This window comes from Falco peregrinus, chromosome 16, assembly GCF_023634155.1.
Source record: "Falco peregrinus isolate bFalPer1 chromosome 16, bFalPer1.pri, whole genome shotgun sequence".
Taxonomy (NCBI): domain Eukaryota; kingdom Metazoa; phylum Chordata; class Aves; order Falconiformes; family Falconidae; genus Falco; species Falco peregrinus.
Genome location: NC_073736.1, coordinates 905,595 through 928,181, shown reverse-complemented (window position 1 = coordinate 928,181; position 22,587 = coordinate 905,595). Strand labels below are relative to the sequence as shown.

General features: G+C 55.4%; 1 protein-coding gene across 4 annotated transcripts in view; it reads right to left on the bottom strand.

Annotated features, from left to right (window-relative positions):
* Positions 1–2,239: 2,239 nt before the first annotated feature.
* LOC101913500 (receptor-type tyrosine-protein phosphatase V-like) overlaps positions 2,240–22,587 on the bottom strand; it is a 40,997-nt gene continuing 20,649 nt past the window's right edge. For 3 of the 4 annotated variants that reach the window (XM_013300899.3, XM_055819915.1, XM_055819917.1), the window contains 25 exons: positions 22,233–22,505; positions 21,430–21,702; positions 20,283–20,552; positions 19,521–19,802; positions 19,143–19,277; positions 18,827–19,037; positions 16,196–16,263; positions 15,897–16,023; positions 15,503–15,550; positions 14,974–15,067; positions 13,999–14,089; positions 13,404–13,480; positions 12,441–12,575; positions 11,741–11,863; positions 11,132–11,292; positions 10,607–10,742; positions 9,926–10,005; positions 9,060–9,147; positions 8,469–8,559; positions 7,739–7,815; positions 7,257–7,391; positions 6,635–6,757; positions 5,994–6,151; positions 5,327–5,462; positions 2,240–2,892 (listed from right to left, as the gene is read on the bottom strand). In XM_013300899.3, the coding sequence (XP_013156353.2) occupies positions 2,833–2,892; positions 5,327–5,462; positions 5,994–6,151; positions 6,635–6,757; positions 7,257–7,391; positions 7,739–7,815; positions 8,469–8,559; positions 9,060–9,147; positions 9,926–10,005; positions 10,607–10,742; positions 11,132–11,292; positions 11,741–11,863; positions 12,441–12,575; positions 13,404–13,480; positions 13,999–14,089; positions 14,974–15,067; positions 15,503–15,550; positions 15,897–16,023; positions 16,196–16,263; positions 18,827–19,037; positions 19,143–19,277; positions 19,521–19,802; positions 20,283–20,552; positions 21,430–21,702; positions 22,233–22,505 (3,452 nt within the window). In that variant the 3' untranslated portion in view covers positions 2,240–2,832. The remainder of the gene's footprint in view (positions 2,893–5,326; positions 5,463–5,993; positions 6,152–6,634; positions 6,758–7,256; positions 7,392–7,738; positions 7,816–8,468; positions 8,560–9,059; positions 9,148–9,925; positions 10,006–10,606; positions 10,743–11,131; positions 11,293–11,740; positions 11,864–12,440; positions 12,576–13,403; positions 13,481–13,998; positions 14,090–14,973; positions 15,068–15,502; positions 15,551–15,896; positions 16,024–16,195; positions 16,264–18,826; positions 19,038–19,142; positions 19,278–19,520; positions 19,803–20,282; positions 20,553–21,429; positions 21,703–22,232; positions 22,506–22,587) is intronic. The other variant, XM_055819916.1, reaches the window with a different exon arrangement.

The following is a 22,587-nucleotide window of genomic DNA, read 5'->3' as shown; positions in this document are numbered from 1 at the left end:
TCATGGGACGGTCCCTTCATACTTGCCGGAGCAGCTGTGCTTTAGCTGCAGATGCCTGCAGGTTCACCTTCACTGCTGGCTCTGCTGGAAACACTGTTGTGCTGTGCGAGTCACACGTGAGGGCTGTGGGATCACTTGCTTCTGGACTTCAGGAAGCTCTGCAGACAACAACGTGCCTCCCACAACGTGGCTTTCACTTGCTTCCTCACGACTCAGAGCTAGCACCCCTCACAACTCTGCCACAAGCTCCGTGTCCGTGCATCAGACCTGCTTGGCTGTGTGTAGCTGTGCTCCATGCTGGGACTGCCATCTCTGTGCATGGACACACAGGAGACCCATGAGCACTTTCCCAAGGGACTGTAAAAAGATCCTGGTGCAGCAGCCCATCAGACAGGGCTGATGGACAGTGACGTGCTGAACTGAGCCCTGTTGGGATGAGAGGTGGTATGGGACAGGTGCCAGCAGAATTCACTCCCCCATCTTGCTTGGCCACTGCCATCAGCTTAAGGTGAACTGGGTGGTGGCCAGGTTGTCTCATGTGGATGTTGCCTTGCTCTTCTCCACAAAAGGCAAGAGCCCACAAGCAGTCCCTGGGAATGCTGTCCCATTCTGAGGCCCCTCACCTCTGCCACAAGCTGTAAGGCCAGACCCAGACCCTCCCCACGGGGAATATGGCTTTGAGCAAAGCCCCAGGCATAAGGACTCTGAAAGCCACAGCGTAGCTCTGATTGCAGAAAAACAGAAAAGAGGATGAGGAGTTCCTGCCCCTCCTTATCCTTGGCAGCTGCCCCTTTCTGAGGACACAGTACTGGCCAGGCTGTTGGGAGATCCTGGTAGCTGTGTTTGGCAGAGTGTTGGAGGGCTTTTCTCTGCAGAAGCCCAGCCTAGCGTGGGGTGATGCACAGCCAAAGGGGCAACGACCACGCACCCAGGGTAGGGGCCCAGCAGTACAAGCCCCGCACACTGGCTGCCAGGCTCTAGAGAGCAAAATCCCTAGTAAGCCTGCTTCTGCGCCCCTCACAAGGCTCCTGCTACTTCATAGCAATGAATCCTCCTTCACATCTTCACTGTCACTGTGATTTGCCCCACTTTGCAAGTCAGGGCACTCCACAGATGTTCTTGAAATCCTCTGAGAACAAGAGCATTAGGTGTTTTACACATCATAAACCATGCTGGGACACACAGGTACAAATGCTTGCTGGTGCTCAGTGGAGACTGCGCAGCTTGAACAAGAGCCTGTGGGGTACCAGGCTAAAGCTCACACCTACACACACCTTTAAGATGTGACCGCGCACAGCACCTGGGGGTTCTGGGCCATGCAGAATGAGAGCCATAGGCTGTGTCCAACAGCACCAGCAGGGAGATGCTGGAGCTGGAGCCACGTCTGGTTCATCTCTCCCCTGTTGAGGGAATGAACACTGGTCCTTTTCTTACATCAGCAGCTCATTCCTGTGCAGACACCTTCCTGTGCTTTGTGGGTGAGCTGTGCTAAGGTCTCATCATAGCTGCTGTGTCCCCCACCCCACTCCAAGGCAGCTCCTGCAGTTGTGGGTAGGCGCTTGGGTCCAGATTGGGACAGAGGTGCTGCTTTGGGACTGTACCATAACGCCATGCTGCCTGAAGGGGTGAAAGAGGGTAAATGGGTTCCCAGATACAGTTTTTTTCTACCCCAGGAATATCCTTGTGAAATCATTCGCTATTTTTTAACTCTTCCTTCTGACCTGCACTTGGAGCTCAATAAACCAAGTTGCTACTTGCAATTTCAGCTTGTGCATGGCCAACCCTGCTTGCAGAGCAGTGGCGTCTTTACATGTGGCTGCATGGACGACACAATTCCCAGAGCAGAAGCCAGTGCTCTGCAGTAAGGCACAGTGCTGTCAGCTGCTTGACAGCATGTAAGCTGCATCAGGTGGCTTTGCCCTGATCCTTGGCTCTTAGGAGTCAGTAGGGTTCACAACTTCAAGCCCAAGCTTGATCAAAAAATGTCTCTTCCTTGTAAAGCTGCAGGTGGGTTGATGAATCACTGCAGAAGTGTTGCCTCAGTAACAGGAGCAGATGAAATTGAACAGAAGATGCTGTGTGTCACAGGCTGCAGTATCTGGAGTGCCCAAGGGCACTTCATCTGCTGGCCGTGGCTAGGGACACAGCTGCCCTTTTGGGAATGGCTACTGTGCTGCAGCAGGGAAAAAACTCTGCATCACTGAGACCCCACAAAAGCCAACCCACCCTTACAAGCGCACTCTTTTCTAGGGCTGTTTATTGTTTGTACCTAAGACTGATCCACCAGCCAAGACAAGCCAGCTCCCACCATGCTGTGCCCACAGTGGTGTCTGAGACCCCAACATGCCCAGTGCCGACGGGTGCATGGAGCCCATGGTGCTCAGTGCTCATGTCAGACCTCAGCAGCCTGTAGGTGCCAGGGCTGTCCAGGAGTGAGCCCAGGGCTGCCCCTTCCGTGCTGAGGGGCAAGGGCAGCATAGAGCTCCCACAGCTGGCACTATGCACCCCAGTAGCGTCAACAAACCTTCCAGGCACCAGGAATCCCAGGAGGTGGCCAAAGCAGGGGAACATCCTGCCCAGCCCCTCACCATGTCTGCACCGAGGGGCTGCAGCAGTGCATAGCAGGACAATGCTGCCCATCTGTTCAGGAGACCCCATGAGGCTGCTAACACCACACGGGGTGTGCTGGTGACAGTGCTGGCACAGGCTCCCCCACTGCTGCAGGGCTCACTCTGTGCCAGGACCCCCACAGTGCTCTCAGCGAGCTCCTGGCTCCAGACAGGACCCTGCAGAGGAGGAGGGCAGGACAGCACCAGCAAGGGCCGGGCTGTGTTAGGGCAGCTTCTGAGCAATGATGTCCCGGATGCAGGTGTACAGGAACATGTACTGGTCCTGCAAGAGAGGAAGGAGGTCGGGAGTCAGGTTTCTGACAGAGACCTCCTGGTTGCAGGACTAACCCTGCAATTTGCCTTAAAAGGTCCTAATTAACTAACTGTTTGATGGCAGAGTAGGATTTGCTGTCCCAAGTGATCCATGTTTGCCCTGTGTCACCAGAGTTGTCCAGAAAGGAAGAATCAGGCCCAGAGCTGTAGTTACACTATGTTTCTTTCCTCCTGCTCCATCACCCCCGTGATGAGGATGAGAGGAACATCCCCATCTGAGATGGGGAGGAACAATGCCATCTGACTTCCTCAAAGGGCCACAGTGGCTTTTGGACATGCCATGGTGTTTACATCCAAAACAAGACTGAAGAGCAACTCCAGTGATGCTGCAGGGCAGCAAGCAGGGAGAGCTCTGCCTGCGGGAGCCCAGGGTCTGGCAGTGACCTGAAGCCAGGAGTGAAGACCTCTGGAGCAAGTTTCCCTTGGTGGTAGTCTTAGTGTACACCAGTCAAGTACTGACAGTGGATCAGGGTAGATCTCTGCAAGTTCTCAGAGGTAGACAAGAAGATCTGGATGGTTTTAGTCCAGTTGCATCATTTCTCTGTTTTTAAGATCACCAAAATGATCCATCAGTACCTAATGTGGGTCCAGAGATCTCAAGTTGACTGTGGGTTTGATAGGAGGTTCTGGTCAAATGCCAGGCCACTCCAAAATGCTGCTAGGCTACAAAACAGCCAGGACTGACCACCACCCGTGGCAGGGCCCCGGGAAAGGCGAGATGTGGAAAAGGTAAATGAGGTTGTACTCAATGCACAAAGCTGGAGAGCAGGACCAGCCTGCAAACCATGTAGGTCGAAATCACATGGTATCCAGGAAGGGGGGATTAGGGACTCAACAGAGGGGCCTCTGAACAACTTGCTAATGTGTTGGCTAAGCTGCAAGTCACGAGGAGCCTCCTCCCCTGCTGGCGGTGGGTTTAGCCCCACTGAAGGGCTGAGAAAGCCACAGATCACACAATGGCTGTGGTTCCAGGTCACCAGAGCATGTTTTCAATGAGCCTGGCCTGATTGTGAAATCTGGAGTGAGAGCTGAGCATTGACTTCAGACCAGGCACACTCAATGCCTGGCCAAATGCAAGAGCACATCCCCAGAGACACGTGCCGCACTGGCGCTGGGGGTGCTTAAATATCTGGTGGTTAGTCGTGGACAATCCCTCAAAGGTTCATCTTCCCCCTTGTTTGGCTACTAAACTCCCCCAAAAATCATCTGATGCCCCCAGCATGACAGCAGCATGCCCCTGCGAGAGATAAAGGGGTCCTGGCAGGCCCTGCCTGGCGATGGAGGAGGCTGGCAGCCACATGGTAGCAGGCTGGAAGGCAGCTCTGCCGGTCCCTCACTGGCTGTGCCGGAATCAGAGCGACCACTGCTCGCAGCAAGGTGGGAAGGCATCTGCCTCTGCTGCCCCCACCCCCACCCCCACCCCACCCCCCCCCCGAGTGGGGCAGTGGCTTTTGATCAGCGCTTGCTGTGCCTTTATGGGCGCATTGTGTCACTGCTCAGCAAGGCTGCTGCTGAAATACAAAGGAGCTCTGAAGCAGGGGCAGCGGATGCTTTGACCTCCTCCAGCTCCCACCATGCACATGGTTCACATTAATTAAGAATGCAATTAGCTGCTTGCAGGCGACTGAAGCTAGGAAGCCCCAGAGAGATCTGTCCCAATTCTGCTGTCCCCTGTGGGGAGGGTTTCCAGGGATGCTGCATCAGCTCATTCAGCCGTCGCAGCAAATGAAAGCGCTGTCCAGAGGGCACCTGCCACCAGCACCCATCAGGAGAGGCACGCCGGAGGCCTGTGGGGCTGGGCTGGGCTGGACTGGCATGGCACAGCAAGGCATGGCTGCGGCACCATCAGACAGTGCCACAGCCCACACGGCTGCAGGGGAGCTGCAAATGTGGCAGGGTGTCCCACTGAGCCCCTCGCAAGCAGGCCCCACTCTGGCAGCAGGCAGGGGCTGGGAGCAGGCTCTGGGGGTGGGGAATGAGGCAGGGAAAGGCACCCGATGAGGGGAAACGCAGCAGATTCTGGGTACCCAGGCTAACAGCCATGTCCAGAGACCAAGGGTGAGCAGGCAGGTTTGTCATGTGGAATGAAACCAGTGCTTCATGCTTTCCAGGGCAGAATGGGAAGAGTACCTTGCATTTATGGTGAGCTCACATGCAATTTAACTTATTTTAACTCCAGAGCTGAGCAAATGGAAAGCTCTTCCCTGAGAAAAGACAGTGCCCTTAGCCCTTGGTGGCTGGCAGAGCCACAGGGTGGGGAGGAAGCATGGAATATATCCCTGCATAGGCTGGACAGGCACGGGCAGCACGCTGCCAGCTCCAGGCAGCTCAAGTGTGAACATTCCCTTCTGCCTGGCCCACCACCCGTCCTCCCTCCCACCTACCAGAGTCGGGGTCATGAGACAGCAGCTTCTTGTCAGCTGGAGGGTCACGCCATAGACATCCACGGTTCTCTCCGCTTTCATCTGGTGCAACAGGCAATCCAGGGAGATCAGCGTCCCCATTTGGCTCATGCCACCACTGCAAGGGACAAGGGAAGGACACTGATGCCAGGCCAGGCTGGCCTGAACCTCTATGGAAGCGGGCACCAGCCCAAGAAGTCAGAATCCCCATGAGAAAACACGCAGCAACAGTATGGTGGGGACAGAGGACTGTGAGCACTGGTCTAGGTGGCAGGGAGGACCTGTGCTGACCAGGGGACGGGACCCCAAGGTAAGTGCCCACTGAAGGAGCCCAGAGATCCAGCCTGTGCTGCCCCGTCAAGCTGTGCATCCCTCGCCCGAGCCAGCTCTGCCTGTGTGCTGGCTGTGCTGGCTCCTGTGGGACTGTGAGCTCTCCCTGGCTGCAAGCGGACGAGGACGTCAGGGCTGCCCCCATGAGCAGTCAGCCCAGGGACGGCCTGGGCACCTCAGCCCACTCTCAACAGACCCCAGAACCTCAGGGCCCGTGGTGGAGGGCGCAGCCTTGCTGGTGGCTGAGCCAGGGTGCTGTGCAGCCCGGCGGCACCGGCTCTGGGAGGCTGCCCATGGAGGGAGCAGCAATGTGATGTACCTGCAGTGCAGCAGGAGAGGACCGGCTCTCTTCCGGGGGCTCATGCACTGTCTGACAGCAGTGAGGAGCTCCACCAGGCTCTGGACATCTGGCTGCTTCTTGGGACTCCAGAGCGTGTATAGGAACTGTTGTACCTGCCTCTCCTTTGCTTTCTTCTCCTGGTGAAACACAAAGACTTGACATGGCTGTTGGGAGGGATGGGTGAGTTTGGATGCAGAGAGGTCCCAGCTCTCTAATGCTTAGGCTGTCAGATGCTTTCCTGAGCTAACTGCTAGCTACTGGAAAGCTTTCCAGGCAGTCTCAGGCAGGCCATTGCCCACCACCTGTGCAGTGGGTACAGTGCCTCTGGCAACCTGCTCTCCTTCCCCATGGCACCTGACCTGCCCCTTGAGAGGGAGACAGAACCATGCAGGCCTTCTCAAAGAAGGTCAGAAAGACCTGTTTCTCCTGTGTCCACCCAGCAGATGTTCTGCATGCTGAAGTCTAGATTCTCTCCTGCATTTGTGGACTGCTGGCACTCTGCTCTTGCAGCTCAAGACAAGTCTCCATGGACCTTTCAGCCCTTGCCCCTACAGACCTGTTTGCTAGCAGTGAAGAACATCCCAGGCAGTGGGAGCCAGGCCAGCCCCACCAACACGTACGTGTTTCATTTTGAGCTGGATACACCTCCATCCGGAGACAAGCTTCTCTGTGCCACACTGGATGGTCAGCATCTTTGTGCAGAGAGAGTCTCCTTCCAGCGGCCAGCACTCCTCGCTTGGGACCTGTGTCCAACAGCAAGTTTGACTTCATGTTGACGGTTGCCATCTTTCAAATCAGCCACCATCTTAGGGGTCTGCGATGGGTTTGGACCGAGAGCACCCTCATTGGGTGTTCATTCCCTAGCTAAACACTGGGGAAGTTTTGGAAGCAACAGCAGATCGCAGGCGGCTTCCCTGTTAACACAGAGCTGCTCGGCTCCCCACCTCGGCTGGTCAGAGGCAGGAGCTGCTGCCCTTGGGTGCCATGGAGATGCAGCTTGAAGAGTACCAGCTGAGTCCAGGGCCATGGACTGGGTGGTGGGCAGACAGAACCTGTCTCCTGTGACAAGCTGTGGGACCACTTTGACACAGCAAAGGTTTAGCTTTAGCTTCAGCTAAGCTGGATCTGCGCCCAGGCTTCAGGAGGCAGTGAAAAGAGTTCAAGTTTTGGAGCTAGGCTAGCTTCCAACTCCATTAAAGAGATCCCTGCTCTGCCATGGCACAGGCAGGCATGGAGCCTCACCTCCACCTTCTCCTGCCGTGGGAGAAGTGTTAGGATGGTGTGAATGTCCTGTTCCCACACCAGGGTCCAGAAGTCCTCCATGGTCAACTTGTCAGGCCCCTGGACAGCCAGATATTCCCTGCTGGAGCTGCAGCCCTGGGTGAGGAATGAGAACATCACTCTCCTGTGGGAGGGGGTGGCATAGGCACCCTGCCAGCCCAGGCATCTGCGGGAGAGGCCAGGAAAAGAAGGGAAGCTCAGCAGGTCAGGAGGCAATGAGAGAAGAGAAAGCACCAGAAGTGAGGACAGCCCAAACTGGGCAGGTGTGGGAAGACACATCCTCAGCCCCCTCTTGCCCACAGAGGATCACAGCAGCAGCGACCAGTGGAGCAGTGCAGGAACCAGGCAGCAGGGAGCAGGGGCACTGTGAGGAAGGGGGATCATCACCTGCTGCCTGTGGGACCCAGGCACAGGGGTGGGCATTGCTGCTGGGGGTGACTCACCGGGACACGCCACACCTGCAGGAGACCTGAGAAAGGGCCGTGTTCCAGCAGGGAAAACTTCACTCTGGAGCGATCATCTGCAAAATAGATGGGAGGTGGAGGGATCCAGGGCAGCCTTGTGCTCACACAGCTCCTGCAGACTGACTGCCAGACTCTGCACAGCCACACAAATTCAACCTCCCATTCACTATTTCTCTGCAAAGGTGCTCCCCTCTGCAGTGCTCTTCTCCAGCTCATGGACGTTGGTCCCCAAAAGACAGGTCTCTATCCCAACCTCCCACTCAAAGCAGATACATGTAGTGCAGGTCGCTCAGTGTCTCAGACAATGGAGATTGCATACCTCCAAGGATGGAGAGCCCGCAGATGCTCTTGGCCCCTGCTCCAGTGTTTGGCCACCTTTATTGGAATTCATTTTTCCTCATAATGAGTTGGTTAACCCTTCCAAATCATCCCCATTGCCTCTTGTCCTTCCATGGTGCACCTCTGAGAACACCTGACATTTTCCCTGTGCCCTCCCAGCAGGTACTTGAAGACAGCAGTAAGATCTCCCCCTTGCCTTCTCTCTTCCACACTGAACAAACCCACCTGTCTCAGTCCCATACATCCCTGTGCTCCACCCCTGAAACACCTTGGCAGCCTTGTGGTGGACTCAGTGGAGCACGAGCCCTGGTTCAGCCTGGCTCCACACAGGTACAGGAAGGAAGAGGATGCAAGGTGTCACAGCACTTACATGGGAGGATGCTGGAAGAGGGCCGTGCCTGCTGGTTGCCTGAAGATGGTGTTGCAGAGCTGGCTTCTTCCTTGACTACCTCTAGGAGGGTCTGCCAGAGTGAGAGTGGAAGAAGAAGGTAGCAGGGAAAGGTCAGGAGGAATAGGAGGAACTGGGGACCCCTGAGGACACCTGGCTTCAGCAGAGGGGAGGTTACGGCTGCACGTGCAGAAGCCGTAGCAGGGGTGCTATGTGACCACCTCTGGTGGTGCGCTGCCAGGTCTATTCTGTGCTGTCAGGAGATGGCTGCATCTCTCTGTAGAAGAGTGTTCAGGCAGGTCCCTGCCCTGCATGGGGTCTGGGAAGGAGTGAGTCACGGACAGACCCTAATCATTGCAGGGTGTGTCAGGGAGCTGTGTGCCTGGGGACGCAATGCCATGGAGGGGGGACACTGCTAGGACAGCCAGGCACGTGGAAACTGAGGCATGGGACCTACTCAGGAGGCACTTATTGGGTGTCCCCCAGCCTGATGAGATGCAATCGCTCCCCAGGTCCCCCCAGAGCCTACGGCCATTGCACCACTCCCTGCACCCTGCCCAGGACAGCTCTCACCTCGTACTCCCTCAGGAAGCCCACATGGGACTTGGCTGCCTTCTGGGCATAGTGCTGAGCAAAGCTTTTCAGCGGGATACGGCAGGACCTGGGGAGAGAAACTGGGAGTGAGGGCGAGGTCAAGCAAACTCAGCAGTATGCAGGCTGTGTCTGCAGTAAGTGGACAGGGCTGTGAGCAGACCTTCACCCCTCAAATGCCGGGGCTCTCGCAGGTCCCCAGCCCAACTCTGGCCTGTGCCAAACCTGCTCTCCCCTAGACAAAGGCAGGTCTCAGGTGTGGCACAGCCCAGGGCCCATTCCCAGGATGCAGCAAGGACAAGGGCATCCTGTTCTGCATGAGGGAGGAGAAAATTTGACCATAAATATAGATATGTGACCTCCAGATGCAGCCTCAGAGACAATGAGGGTAGGCTGGCAAGCCATGCCTAGCCTGACCTTGCTCCCTTCTCTTGGCCTCCATTAGGATTGTCATCCCACGGCCACCCAAATGCCATGAGCCCCTCCAGTGCCAACCTATCTCTGGGGCTTCCCTGTTGGTTGGGAAGCCAGGGGCTGACTGAAGTACCTTCCCCAGGACAGCTCTGCAGCTCCTCGGACCTGGCATTGGCATAGCCAGAGGAAAGGAAGGTGTAGTTCCACAGGCCTTCCCAGTGTGCCCAGTGGCTCACACCTAGTTATGGGCTGGGCTCCTCATGCTGCAGGGAACAACCAGCCCTGGGCTGGCCCCCCTCGAAACACTGGCTGGGACGGCTGGCTGGGCTTCTCCATCCTTCTGGCCTGGAGCCAAGGCTCAAGCCGGGGTCAGGAGCCCAGTTTGCCACCTGAAGGGTGGATAGAGTGGCAGGCAAAACACAGCAGCCCTTTACCTCTCTGTCCCTGATAAACCCACGAGCGGCTCCTCCAAGATCTTGTCCAGGATACAGCTGTGCAGGAAAATATACTGGGACTGGAAGGCAAAGGCAGACAGCGATATAGAGCATTGCACCACGCAGACAGCACAAAACGGCGGGTACAGCACTGCCCAGCGGGCAGAGGGTGTCTACGTTCATGCCCTAACAACCCTACATTCATGCCCAAAGGGCCTTGGTTACTTCCATCTCAGAGCCCACAGATCCCTCCACTGGGTCTGCCCTTCTGTCCTGAAGGGTAGTACTGACACCATGTCCCGGTCCCGAGTATTAGAAATATTAGATGGGCTTGTAGAGCATCACAGGCCAATGATGTGGTGTGGGTTAAAAGTTGCCTGCAAAGGGCCTGATCCTGTTCCTAGGTGCTCTGAGGTGTTTCTGAGCCTCCTGGGAGGGTTCTGAGACTCCGTATGTTGCTGCTGTGGGTCTAGCAGGGCATGAAGCTGCTGGGGACCCCCACAGCCAAGCAACTCCCACTGCAGCTGAACTGCTGCTTTAAGCAGCACCATGACACAGTGTCAGGCTGGGGACCAGCCTGGGGGCGCTACGGCCAGCCAGCCAGCTCATCTGCCTGCCAGCCCTGCTGGCTTTTATGCCATTGAGCAAGGGACCAGGGGGAACAGGGAGCAGAGGTCTTACCAGTGTCTGAATCATCAGGTAACGGTTCATCCGCAAGGTGTAAACAACACCAAAGATGTCCACCACCTTCTCCTGCTTCATCTGCTGCAGCAGCCGGTCCAGGGCAATGAAGGTGCCGGTGCGGCCCACGCCAGCGCTGAGAACATAGATGGCAATGGTTACACTTTGCCTGACCTCACAGCCTATGGGCTCCCCTCCTGCTGCTAGACATGGCTCCTAGATGCTGCACACTGGGGCGCCAGCCCACACACCCTGGGGCACTGGTCCCAGCACAGCATGGGGCTGAGAAGCCATTCAGGCTGCCCTGGATTTCTGCTGACCATCTCCAGCTGCCCCATCCCCTGAGACTGGAGGGCAGGCTGCAAGCAGACCTGTAACACCCAGCACTCAAGCAGGAGACTCTCTACAGACCAGCTGTGTCTTCCAGGCACTGCCTTCCCTCCCAGTCTGTGCATGAGTAGGACCTTTGTCCCCCGTGCCCACTCCCCTTGTCCCCTCCTGCCGTCCTCTGGAGCAGAGACTTGCCTGCAGTGCACGAGGGTTGGCCCCGCGTCCTTGGTGCTCTGGATGTGCTCCCGGACCAGTTCTCTGAAGGTCATGATCGAAGTCGTGGACTCTGGGATCCCGTGGTCGGGCCACGCCGTGTAGTGCAGGTGGGACACATGCCGCTCTGCCCGGAGACCCTCCTGCCGGTGGGGGTGTTGGTGATCAGTGTGCAGCCCAACAGGGCAGGGGCATGCTTGCACTCTGCAGCCCTGGGAACACTCGGGGACATGGGGACACCTGGCTCAGCTGCAGGCAACAGCCAGCACCAGGTCTGCTGCACTGCCTGGTGTCTCCTGCTCCTCTGTCCTCCTCCACAGCCCTCCGGCATGGTGAGGCACATGGAGATGGCAGGGAGCAGACCTGCCTTTGACTGCTGTGCAACATGCCCTTGAAGCTGCAGGCTACATGTTGGACACTTCTGTGTTACCAAGTCTGAAGTGACAGACTGCTCCTCAGGGAACTTCTTCAAACCCCAGTAATGGCAGGGAAAGGAAATTATGCCACCACCACCGAGGAGAAATGCCACTGCATCCCATGCAAACCCCCAGCTCTTGATGGGTTCCTGAATCCTCTGGGGTCCTTACTCACATGCCACAGTTTGAACTCGCGTATGGTCCACTCCTCAGAGCTGCTCTGCATCAGCAGGTGGACCTGGACCTGCCCATAGGAGACTGGGGCCGATTCGGATGGCCAGTAATGATCACAGAGGACCTAAAGCACAGGCAGGGCAGGGTCTCAGTGAGGCCAGCGAGGGCCCAGGTCCCACTGGGTGACCTCCCAGCTCTCTGGGAGCATCTGGAGAACAGCAGCTGTGCAGGGAGCCAGGGCAGGTCTTGGGGGAGCCAGCAGGGGTGCTTCCCCTTCCCTCTGGAAGCTTCGCACAGCTCTTCCTGACATTCTTTCATTTAGATCTCAGCCTCCCCCAGAGAAAAGGACCTGTGTGGGTCTCATCATCCCCGGAGACTGAAGGAACAGTCTATGTGAAGTGTCTTATCAGAGGCAAGTGGTAATTTCAGATGCTGCAGAAACATCTGAGGGTGATGGGCATGGTTCCAACTAAGCTCCACTTCTGCCTCTTCTTACCCCAAGCTAACACCAAGATGCACACATCAGCCTCTGTCCCCCCCAGACTGCCTGCTGAGGAAGCTGTGTGGCCCGTGCTCACCCAGGAGCCACACCTGAGAGGGGGGTGGACAGAGGGCACAAACCCAGCCCTGGGCTCAGCTCACACAACCAGGTCAGAGCTTGGCTGGGGCTGGCACATGGAAGCCCAGCGATGCCGACCTACCCGCCCATTCTCCATGCACACTGTCAGCATGATGATGTTGCAGATGTTTTGCTCCCACACCAGCCTCCAAAAGTCCTCTATCGTTTTCTTCAGGGGGCCCTGGGTGGCAATGAACTCCTGCTGGGATGTATAGCCCTGAGTAAGAGGCAGACAGAAGGAGCTGACAAGTTGCTGAGGCAGGTGGATTCTGCCCTGGGACAGTCAGTGCCTGGCCCACTTTTGCGGCACAAGGAGAAATGCCTGTTGCCCTTAGCCCATGCAGCTACATTTCCCAGGCAGCTGATGTGAGAAGCAGCTGATTTCACAGGAAGCATGTGCTGCCCGGCACATGCTTTCTACATATTTGGAATAAAGATGTGAACCCCATCATTCCCCTCCAAGCAGTTCCTCATTCAGCCTAACCAGGGGAAGACAGAACTGGGTCTTTCCTGTGCTCCCCAGTCGTTGCAGGTAGGGTGAGCATGCAAGGTCTCAGGCTGCTCCTTTGCCTTTGACCCTCTGACACACACATGCCCCACGGATCCACGCACCCACGCATGCATGCTGTGTGCCCTGCCTGTTACCTCGGAAATATCTCCTGGATTTGGGATGTGGGCACAGCTCCAGGGTTGTTCAAATGCTGCTGCACAGACCAGAAGGAGAAAGAGCAAGCAGACAGACAGGGAAGTAAGCTGGGAGATGATGGGAAGAGGACAGTCCTCAAGAAGAAACCAGAAAGCCTTGCCAGTCTCCCCACACTCACACCTCTGCACTCACAGCACTTGCCATCGGACGATCTCTATCAATCCCTGCTAAAGGGCAACTATGCATCTCCGCCTGACCCCCAACTCCTTGCCAATCTGTGCCAGCAGTGGCTTCAGTGGCAGCTCTTGCCCACCAACCCTCACAACCTGAACGCAGGCAGAGTTCCTCTGGTGGTGCCCTGTGTCCATGTCTCTGCAGGGAAGGCAAGTGGACACTCACAGGCATGAAGTTTGCATTGATGTAGTCTGAGTGGGGCTCCTCCCGCAGCTGGCTCAGCTTGACCCGAGAGTGATCATCTGAAAGAGACCATACACACATGAGCCCCTAAGGCAGCCCTTCACCGGGATGTGGCCATCTCCTCTTCACCTGGGTAACACACTGGGAGAAGCCCCAGCAGCTTGGTGTACGCAGCCAGCAGTGGGGGTCTGCACCTTCTCCCTGCAGAGGTGAGCGTTGCCTGCCAGCTGGGTTGGCAGGGGGTAAGAAAGCAGAGCTGGTGTCATGAGGCTCATCAGAGAAGCCACGGGACACCCATGGTCTCCAGCTGGGACCCACCCCTGAGCTGGGCTCACCCAGCACCTGCCCAGCAGCCTCCTGGAGGAGCTGAGGAGGATGGTGGCTCAGCTCTGGCTCGACCTTAAGGTCTCCAGCAGAAAAGGGGAAACTGAGGGCCATTTAAAGACTCCTTCTTCTCCCAGGAGAGGAGCCAGGCTCTGTGAACACTGCAGCGATGCAAGGTGAGTCCACCCCTGCGCACCGCAGTACGAACTCCCACCACAGATGCTGGGGGGAGGCATGGGGAGACAGCACTTACAGGGCAGCACGTGGGGATATCTGTTCTTGGAGACGTTTGCTGGTAGCTCAGCCTCCACCTTTGGCTGCTCCTTCCCAACTTCCTTCAGCTCCTGTAGGACAGGGGAGAAGATGAGCACAAACGTCTCTCTGGAGAGCTCCTGGCCAACCCAGCTCCCTGCTCATGGCCAACAGCAATGTCTGTGGTTAAAGAGGGTCAGTCCCCCAGCACAGGGAACTGCTCTGTTCCTCCCTCAGCACGGCCTCTGAACTCTGAGCCATAGGTGGCTTTTCCCAGTGCCTTTTCCAACAGCACAGTTTGTATTTAAAAGAACACAAACCCAAGAAGAACTGAGGAAAAAAAACTTCTCTGAAACCAGAACTCTACTGAGAAAACAGAATCATCTTGTATGCAAAACCAGAAATACCTTGTACTGCTTCTGCCCCTGTCCCCACTCAGGCCAGAGAAGGGTGATCTGGGGAGGGTCTGAAATCGCTGACGGGACCCTCGCAGGGGCTGGCAGCAGGACAGTTCGGAGCCTGCAGGTGCTGGCAGCAGGAGTCAGTGCAGGGAGCCTGAGGTGCGTTTCGCAGCCTGGCCCCTATAGCTTTGAGGGTGCTCCCTGACCCTCCTTTTGGCTCTTTCCTAACACTGTGAAGGTGGATTTCATCACACCACCACTCAGCATCTTCACCTCCAGTCTAGGCCTGGGGCCCTTAGCTTTCTCCACCAGCAGCTATGGACAGTGCTAGTTCACCTCACGCCACAGACAACACGTGTCTCTACCAGAACTTGAACAAAACAGGTTTTGAGTGAAGGAATTGCCTGATCACTTGGTTCATCCAATCTTTGGCCTCCAAGACTGCCTAGTATGGCAGTTGGATTGCTAGAGGGGTGGATTACTGTCCCTGGAGATAAGGAATCCATACAGGCCACCCAACAGCATGAGCTACCTAGAGAGGAAATTCTTATCGCTAGCAGTAGTCTCAATCTCACCTCAAACTCCTGGAAAAAAGCGTAGTTAGCACTTGCTGTCTTCATCTCATAGTACTGCTTGAAGTTCTGTATGGGAATTGGCCGATGCACGTTTCTACGTGAAAGGAAGTCCAGAGAAAAACCTGCCTTAGCACTGGGAAGTCTGGCAGGCCAGCCAGGTGGCCCGTGAGATGGCTCAGCCTTGAGACACACAATGGCCAGGTGCACACATGCAGGGGTGGTTTATAGCCCACGCCACTGCCCAGGGACGTGAGTCCAGCAAAGCACTGTTTAAATATTGGGAGGGACTTCAAGATGATGATGAAATGCTACTGCAGAAGCCTTGCAGAGGAGCTATGGACAATGCATTGGCTTGGAATGGGGCTGGGCAATAAATACTGAACATGGGAAAGCCTAAGATTAAAAAAATAACTGAAGGAGAAGAGACAGAGCTGGGCTTTTCCAGAGTCGAAGCATGAGAAAGGAAGTAGGTGAAGGACTCTCAGACCTGCAATGGGGACACACAGCGCGGGAAGACTCCAGCACTCACCTCAAGCTGTAGGTCACCATTTCCTGAGGCAGGCTGCTCTTAGTGGTTCTAGAATCAAAGCATGGGAGATGTTACCCTGCCCTGCAGTGTGGGGACAGATGCCGTGAGTGTATTGTGTCCTGCTGGCTCACGGTGCACTTGGGAGCAGACAGCTCACATCAGGCGCACTGCCTTGTGCACGGGTAGGGTTCTGTGAATCAATTTCATGTGGGCAGCTCGCCTCTCCCCTCTCTCGCCCCTGCCCTTCGCCCCTGTGCTTGCCAAACACAACTCCACTAGTGGCTGTCCTAGTTTGCCTAAATGTCTTTTTATACCCTCTCACTGCTCCTGACCTGGCACTGAAGGCTGGGTTTCTCAGCCTGCACCCAACATGTAAGAGATGGCCCATCCTCACCTCTTTGCTCTAAGCTGTTTCCAGTAGACCAAAGCAAAAATAGTGACAAGTGTCAAGAGAAATCCCGTGATGATTCCAGCGATTATTGGCATTGACAGTGGAGTTGCATCTGCACCAGATCCAGCAGCTGGGATAAAAATGAGGCAGAATGGACAAAATTAAGAGTCAGTAAATGCCTGTGTTTATTTATTTATATTTGTAACAGCCTATGATCTCCCTCTGGCTTGTCACTGTCAGGTTGTTGTTAATGACCTCCAACTGACACAGCCAGGTAGGGGAGGTGGCATTCTCCATCTTACCTGAGAACATGGTGAACGTCACTGCAGGGGCTACTGGGTCATATTTGGTGAAGGCAGCGATGCTGAACCTAGGGCAAAGCAGAGTCCTGCCATCAGGGGCAATCTGCACTGAGCACAGCACTCATGCAGCCAGCAGCAGGAAGACCCAAGGGAACAGGACAGCTGCCTCTGTTTTGAAATGCTGTATTGGAAGAAGCTGGTTTTCTGGTGGGGATTTAGGGGATGTGTGGCAATGGTCTTTCCTCCATTTTCTGCCTCTTCGACAAGTCTTTTGCACTTGGGAGAACATAAGAAAATGTTCAGAAAGCACAGATGGGAAACAGGTTTCTAAAGGTTTATTTGCAGACACAAGCCTGCAAATATTTGCAGACAAAAGTTTCTGCTTTCTTATAGAATGCAAATAAGGAAACACAACAATAAGTAGGGAAAACCAAGCTGGGTTGAGTCACTGTCTTAGTTCATGTCAACCCATTAATTGGGAAGACTTAAAAGACCTGAGCCTGCGTAACTGCTTGAAACAAGGGCACCTCACCTGGGTGGGCTGAGCCCCAATCCAGACCCCTCCTTACGCACACTGAAGTGACTGGCACATCCTCATCCCTGCGGAGCTCTGCCCTACATCCTCCTCCTGGCAGTGCACACGCCAAACCCTGCAGCTCCCTGCGGAGCTGGCTTCCTTCTGTGCAGGTAACTTGGAAGGGTTGGTCTTCTGGTGCCCCAAATGCAAGCTATGGCTTTCAAACGTCGCTTTGGATTTTAGCAGCCAGAAGTTTGCACAGCCTGGTGTAAGGCCCCTCTAGCAGTGCCCTGGACCCAGCTGCCAGAGCAAAGGCCTCTCTGGAAACTGAGCCTGCAAGTGCCACGGCACGAGAAATAAGGGCTGGTGGATAAATAACTCACTGAAAGACAGGAAACAAGGGCTGTTCAGAGGAGACAGGCTGTCAGCAGTATCTACACTACTGATGATTAACTGGGAAAGCAGCACAGCATACTGAGGATGCACGTAGCTTAGGGCAGCCAAAAGGAAAGCAAGCTGTGAAAACCTGCAAAAGGATCTTCTAGTCCCCAGTTAAGTTCCTGTTATTTGAATCACAGTAGGTGGACTAAGGACTGACTGGTGGCTCTGAACCAGCTGCTGCCCTTCGGGAGGTCGGTGTTGGAGTGAAAAAGGCAGCTGGGAAGCAGGGAGGGGAGAGACATTGCCTGGACAGTATTTGGGGGGTGGAGGGGTATCCCGGTGTGGTTTTGCTGACAGACCTGCCCGAGCCAAAGCGATGTCCCACAGGCCGGGCTGTCCTGCTCCAGCTGCTCCGGCAGGAGCAGAGGCCAAGTGAGGCTGCCAGGGCCAAGCAGCGAGGCTTGCCCTGCTGTGCCCAGGGCAGGCAGGTGCCCTTAGCAATGAGGAGCAGATGGGCTTGATGGGCAATCAGTCTCAAACCTCCTGAATCAATTGGAGACCCTCCAGTACCAGCCCGGGGCTCAGGACACCTGTGGGGGCACAGGGGGCACTGCCATGCAGTACTCCTGCCAGGCGTGACAGTGCAGTCCCTAGGGAGAGCCCAGACTGCTGTTTGTTCTTGGTGATCCTACTCTCAGGTGGGGGTTCCAAAGGAATGGCTCCCTGGAAACTCCGGTTTTTTTCCCAGGAGAAGCAGGTATTTCCCCTTCCCCTGATGCAGCCCAGTGTGCACACCAGCCTCTGTTCTCTGCCAGTGCTGCCCCAAACGTAGCTTGAGTTAAGAGCCCCTGTTTGGCAACATGTGTAAATTTAAAACAACTCTGTTAGAATCGATGTAAGTTCTTCACTTAAGTGCAGAGTCTGCATGTAGCAAAAAGAAAGAGAGAGAACAAAGCAGAAAAGAAGAAAGGAATGAGAGCCAGCAGGCCCAAACCCAACACCAGGGACCTTGATCCCACTCATCACAAAACTTAAGGGCAGATCTAATACCCGCTTTACTCATAGGGGAAAGTGAAGCTCTCTCATGGTCTTTCCTTCTCTTTTTCCCAACTCTCTCAGCAACTTCTACCACTAATCAGCCATCCTTGCTGTAAGTTTCTTTAAATTGAAATGGGACAACCTTCCAGATTCTGGGGCATCCCTTTTTCAGAGAAATGCCTAGGGATACAGTCCCTGCTTGATGAAATCGTAAGCTGCTAAATTAACAGAGGTCTGACTAAAGATACGATTCTTTGTAATAGAAAACCTGTTATAAAGATATCCCAAACTATTACAAAGGTGCCCTATAACAAAATATGGCTGTATACATACATGGAACATGTATCCATGCTCCTGGATTCTACTTATTGTTAAATAAGACTCCGAATTCATGAATATTGTGATCACAATATGGCCCAGCTCCAATGGCAACACAAACAGCCCTTATCAGCCTCACCTTCACTTCTGCTCTCCCTCTCCTTGGCCTCTTACACCATCTAATATTACCTGGTACATCAGCCCTTGCATCCTTCAAATGCTGCTTGGTGGAGCAACCCTGGGGGTCCACTGCTGGCAGTCCAAGAAGTACAAGGGTGAGGTGACATCCAGGGAGCTGGTGGAACCTTGCAGGGACATGTGCAGTCCCTTTTCTCTTCTAGCCCCTTCCCCTCAAGAGGGATGCTGATGTCTCTCACCTGTACTGTTCGTTGGCTTTCAGCTTCCCGTTGCATGTTGCCCTGGACTGGCCGCACTCCTCTGTTCCCACTGGCACTCGCCAGGTTTCTGGGGAGCTCCTGGGGCTCAGATGGAAGGGATTGGGGATTAGCACAGCCAGGTAGGAGTCCTCTGTCCCATAATAGTGGTCATACCATGTGCTGGACATGATGTCCTGGGTGGGCCTCAGCACTGAAGGGGAATGTACAAGGTGACAGTGGTAGTCCCAAAGTGATGTCCAGGGGACCTGCTGCCCTCCAGGGAGCTACTGCAGATTGGGACGCGCAGGGCACTTACGTGAATCATTAGTGGTAGCAACGACACCGTAATACTCAATCTGGCCATTCTCCTCGCTGAACAGGTCAGATGGAATGACAACTGTGGAGCTGCCCTCCACCTGGAAGATATCTGCTCGCAGGGGTGGAGGCAGGGCTAGAAGAGGAACCAGCAAGCACAGCCAACATGTTAGTGTGTCCCTGCTCCCACAGACCCACCACACATTGCTCAACCTGTGACTGGTCCCAGTGTCACTGGCCAGAGCCCTGACACACTACAGTTCAGTGCAGGACCACATGGGGCTCACAGGCACCTGAAGGAGTCCCCATGACTTATTAGCAACACTGGGTGTCTTCTCCTGGGGTCTGTGGCAAGACTGTAGGAAAGAAAGGGCCTCACCCTCCACTGTTGTGTTGCAGAGCAGAGTCACAGCCTGGCTTCTCATTGTGTTCGTGCCCACTGTGCTCACAACAATTCGGTAGGAGGAGTTTGGCCACAGCCCCTCCAGACTGGCCTCGCTTTTAGGGATGCTCATGACATACTTGGAGGTGGGAGGACCATCATCAGAGAGTCTCTCTGTCACCACCTCATAAACCTCCACATCTCCAGGAGAGCTGGTCCAGTTTAAGTAAAGGCTCCTTGACTCTGGTAGGCATTGCACATCCTGCACTGGGTTTGGCTCTGCGAAGGAGATACAGCAGGTTCTGAACTTACTGGATCAGAGAAATCCCACCCTCAGCCCATGCATCGGCTCAGAGCCAGTATGGTCCTCTACTGTGTCCCCCTAGGTCAATGAGAGAGGAGCTGAGCTAGACACCTGTGACCTGGAAGCCTTCTGTGCCAAGGGCCACAGGACAAAGTGAATGGATAAGGACCTGAGCGGATGTCTTACAGGAGAGGCAGACCACTGGAGATCTTTGCAGAGTCCACTTTGCTTCACAGGTAGCCAGGCCACAAGGTGATGGGAAATCTCTGTGATGGAGCTAGCTTAGGGAGCTGATGGCTACCAGAGGGTCACCTTGCTGGCTTTCCTTCTCTCCTACCATGAAGACTTCCCATGTTTCTGTTGACACCCAAGGGCTGAGCCAGTCTTGAGGCCACCCAGGCATTTCTCTCCCTTCCAGCCTGCACTCCCCCATCCCCACGGCAGTGTATACCCACCCATCGGCACTGCCAAGGGTTTGGTGCTGCTCCAGTAGGGCCCAGCCACACAGCTCAAGGAGACAGAGTAGTTCCTCCCTGGGATCAGCCCCTGCAGGAGGTGCTGGACTTGCCCTCTGCCGAGGGCATGTCGCCAGGGCAGCGTGCTGTTCCTGGGATCCCGCAGCCACAGCTGGCAGTCGTCCTGCTGTCCAGAGATGCTGCCCCAGGAGACGAGCATCGTGTTGTTCCCTTCAGCCACCGCAGAGAGATTTTTGGGAACTGAGGGGGCTACAATGAAAACCACACCGGGGAGAGTTACTGGCATGCATGTACTCTCTTCCATCCTAGAGATACAAATAGAAGATGGGTAATATGCAAGGAAACTTCATATGTTCAGTGGTAACATTTATGCAGCTGCTGGGTCCCACTAACAGAAATGACCTTTAAATGACAGCTGGAGAACATGCAGGGTGAAGAGCATGAGGAGATGGGTTCTTCCCCCTGCTAACTAGCAAGCTGCATTAGAGACCTGCCTGAAGGGCTCTGCACATGACTCCCAGCACCCTGCCAGGGGCTGGCTGAGTGTGGGAGCAGAGATCTCTAGATTCCCCAAGCAAAGTGCAGGGACTGTGGGGACAAGCACATGAAAAGGCTTATTGTGCTTATCTGCAATTTCCACATTCCTTAAAAAAAATATATCCCAGTCTCCCCTTATCCCCCATGCCAGGAATTTTCTGAGTGCCTGGGAGAAAGGCAGCAGGGATGGTGGGGTGTCCTCCCCCTGGCTGTAAGGCCTTGTGATCTCCCAGGCTGTGGGTGTCCTATCAGAGCAGCACTACTGCTATGAGATCCCTTGCTCTTGTTTAGTCACTCATGTCTGGAGGAACTAGCTTGTGTGACCAGTGGGGCCACGAGCTGACGGTCTGCCTCCTGAAACAGCAGCCATGGCTGCCAGACTGTCCTATGGGCAGCAGCATTGCCCTGCTCTCCCCTCCGCTGGGGGCTTGCATAGCCCACGATCCCATTGCTAGAGTGGTACCTACAGCTTCCAGGCAGCAGCCCTAGCTGTGTCCCTGCCCCCTCCCACCACCGGTGCCGAGCCCACCCAGCTGGGGAAGGCTGAGCTTCATGCATGGTGCAAGGACCTCCAGCTCTTGCCACTCACTTGTCCAGTCGCTGATGTTTCCTGCAGCGGCTGTGTAAGGCCCTGCCACAGCTGCCACTTCCAGCAGGTATTTGTGTCCTGGAGCCAGGCCAGAAAAGGTGAACTTGCTGGTGCCTTTCCCAACAGATACATTGGCTGCCACAATACCTGATCCCGAGTGATACAGAAGAAGCCTGTAACTGTCTTGTCCTTGGGGTTCAGCTTGCCAGGATGCACTCAGCCTGTTGGGATACCCCTGGTTTGTCATGTACACATTACGGGGTGCCAGCGGGTCTGGAGAGACAGGATGGGAGACATGTCGGTGAAGGGTCTGAGGACACTGCCTGGGTATCTTGGCAGCGCCATCAGAAAGGAGGCACCGTATAGGACAGGGCACTTCATCTCAATTGAATGGCTGCATCCACCAGCCTGGAGGCAGCTAAAAGCAGCTAATGCAAGCTTCACGCTGGGCAGGTCTGAGCAGACACAGCCCCGTCCCAGCTGGAGCGAGACACCCTGAGATGGGTGAGGAGGGAGCACCCAGCCAGCCAGAGGGGAGACAAGGTGAATGCTCCGTCTGCTGCTCCCTCCTCCGTGCCTCTCCTCTGAAGCACAGCCCCTGGAGCTTCAGCTGGCCTAATGCAGGCTGGTGGAACCGATGGTGGGGGTGGGCAGAGCCCTGCTCAGTGCCATGCCACTGATGTGCCCTTGGGTTCAGGCAGGGCTTGAGGTTTGCCATGATGGGCAGCAGGGCTGCATCCTTTGCCATGAGCTTTCATAACTGCCCAGCAAGGCACACACCACACTCAAAACAGGGTACTCACACGTCCAGTTGCTGACATTCGCCACAGGTGTCTTGTAGGACCCAGCCATGGACACCACCTCCAGCATATACTTGCTTCCTGGGGCGAGTCCCATGAAGGTGAAGTTGTGGGTGTCACTCCCCAGTGAGGCTGTAGCTGCCACGGTGCCCAGTCGTGCGTGGTACAGGGTCAGTGTGTAGCCGTCTCGGCCCCCAGCTGCAGCTCCCCAGGATGCGCTCAGCCTGTCGGAGTGTCCCGTGCTCAGCAAGCGCACGGTGGCTGGGGGCAGCGGGCCTGGGGAGTCATCAGACCTGATATTAGGGATTGGAGACCATGCAGAAGGAAAGAGACACTTGATGGGCACTGTCCAGCAGGA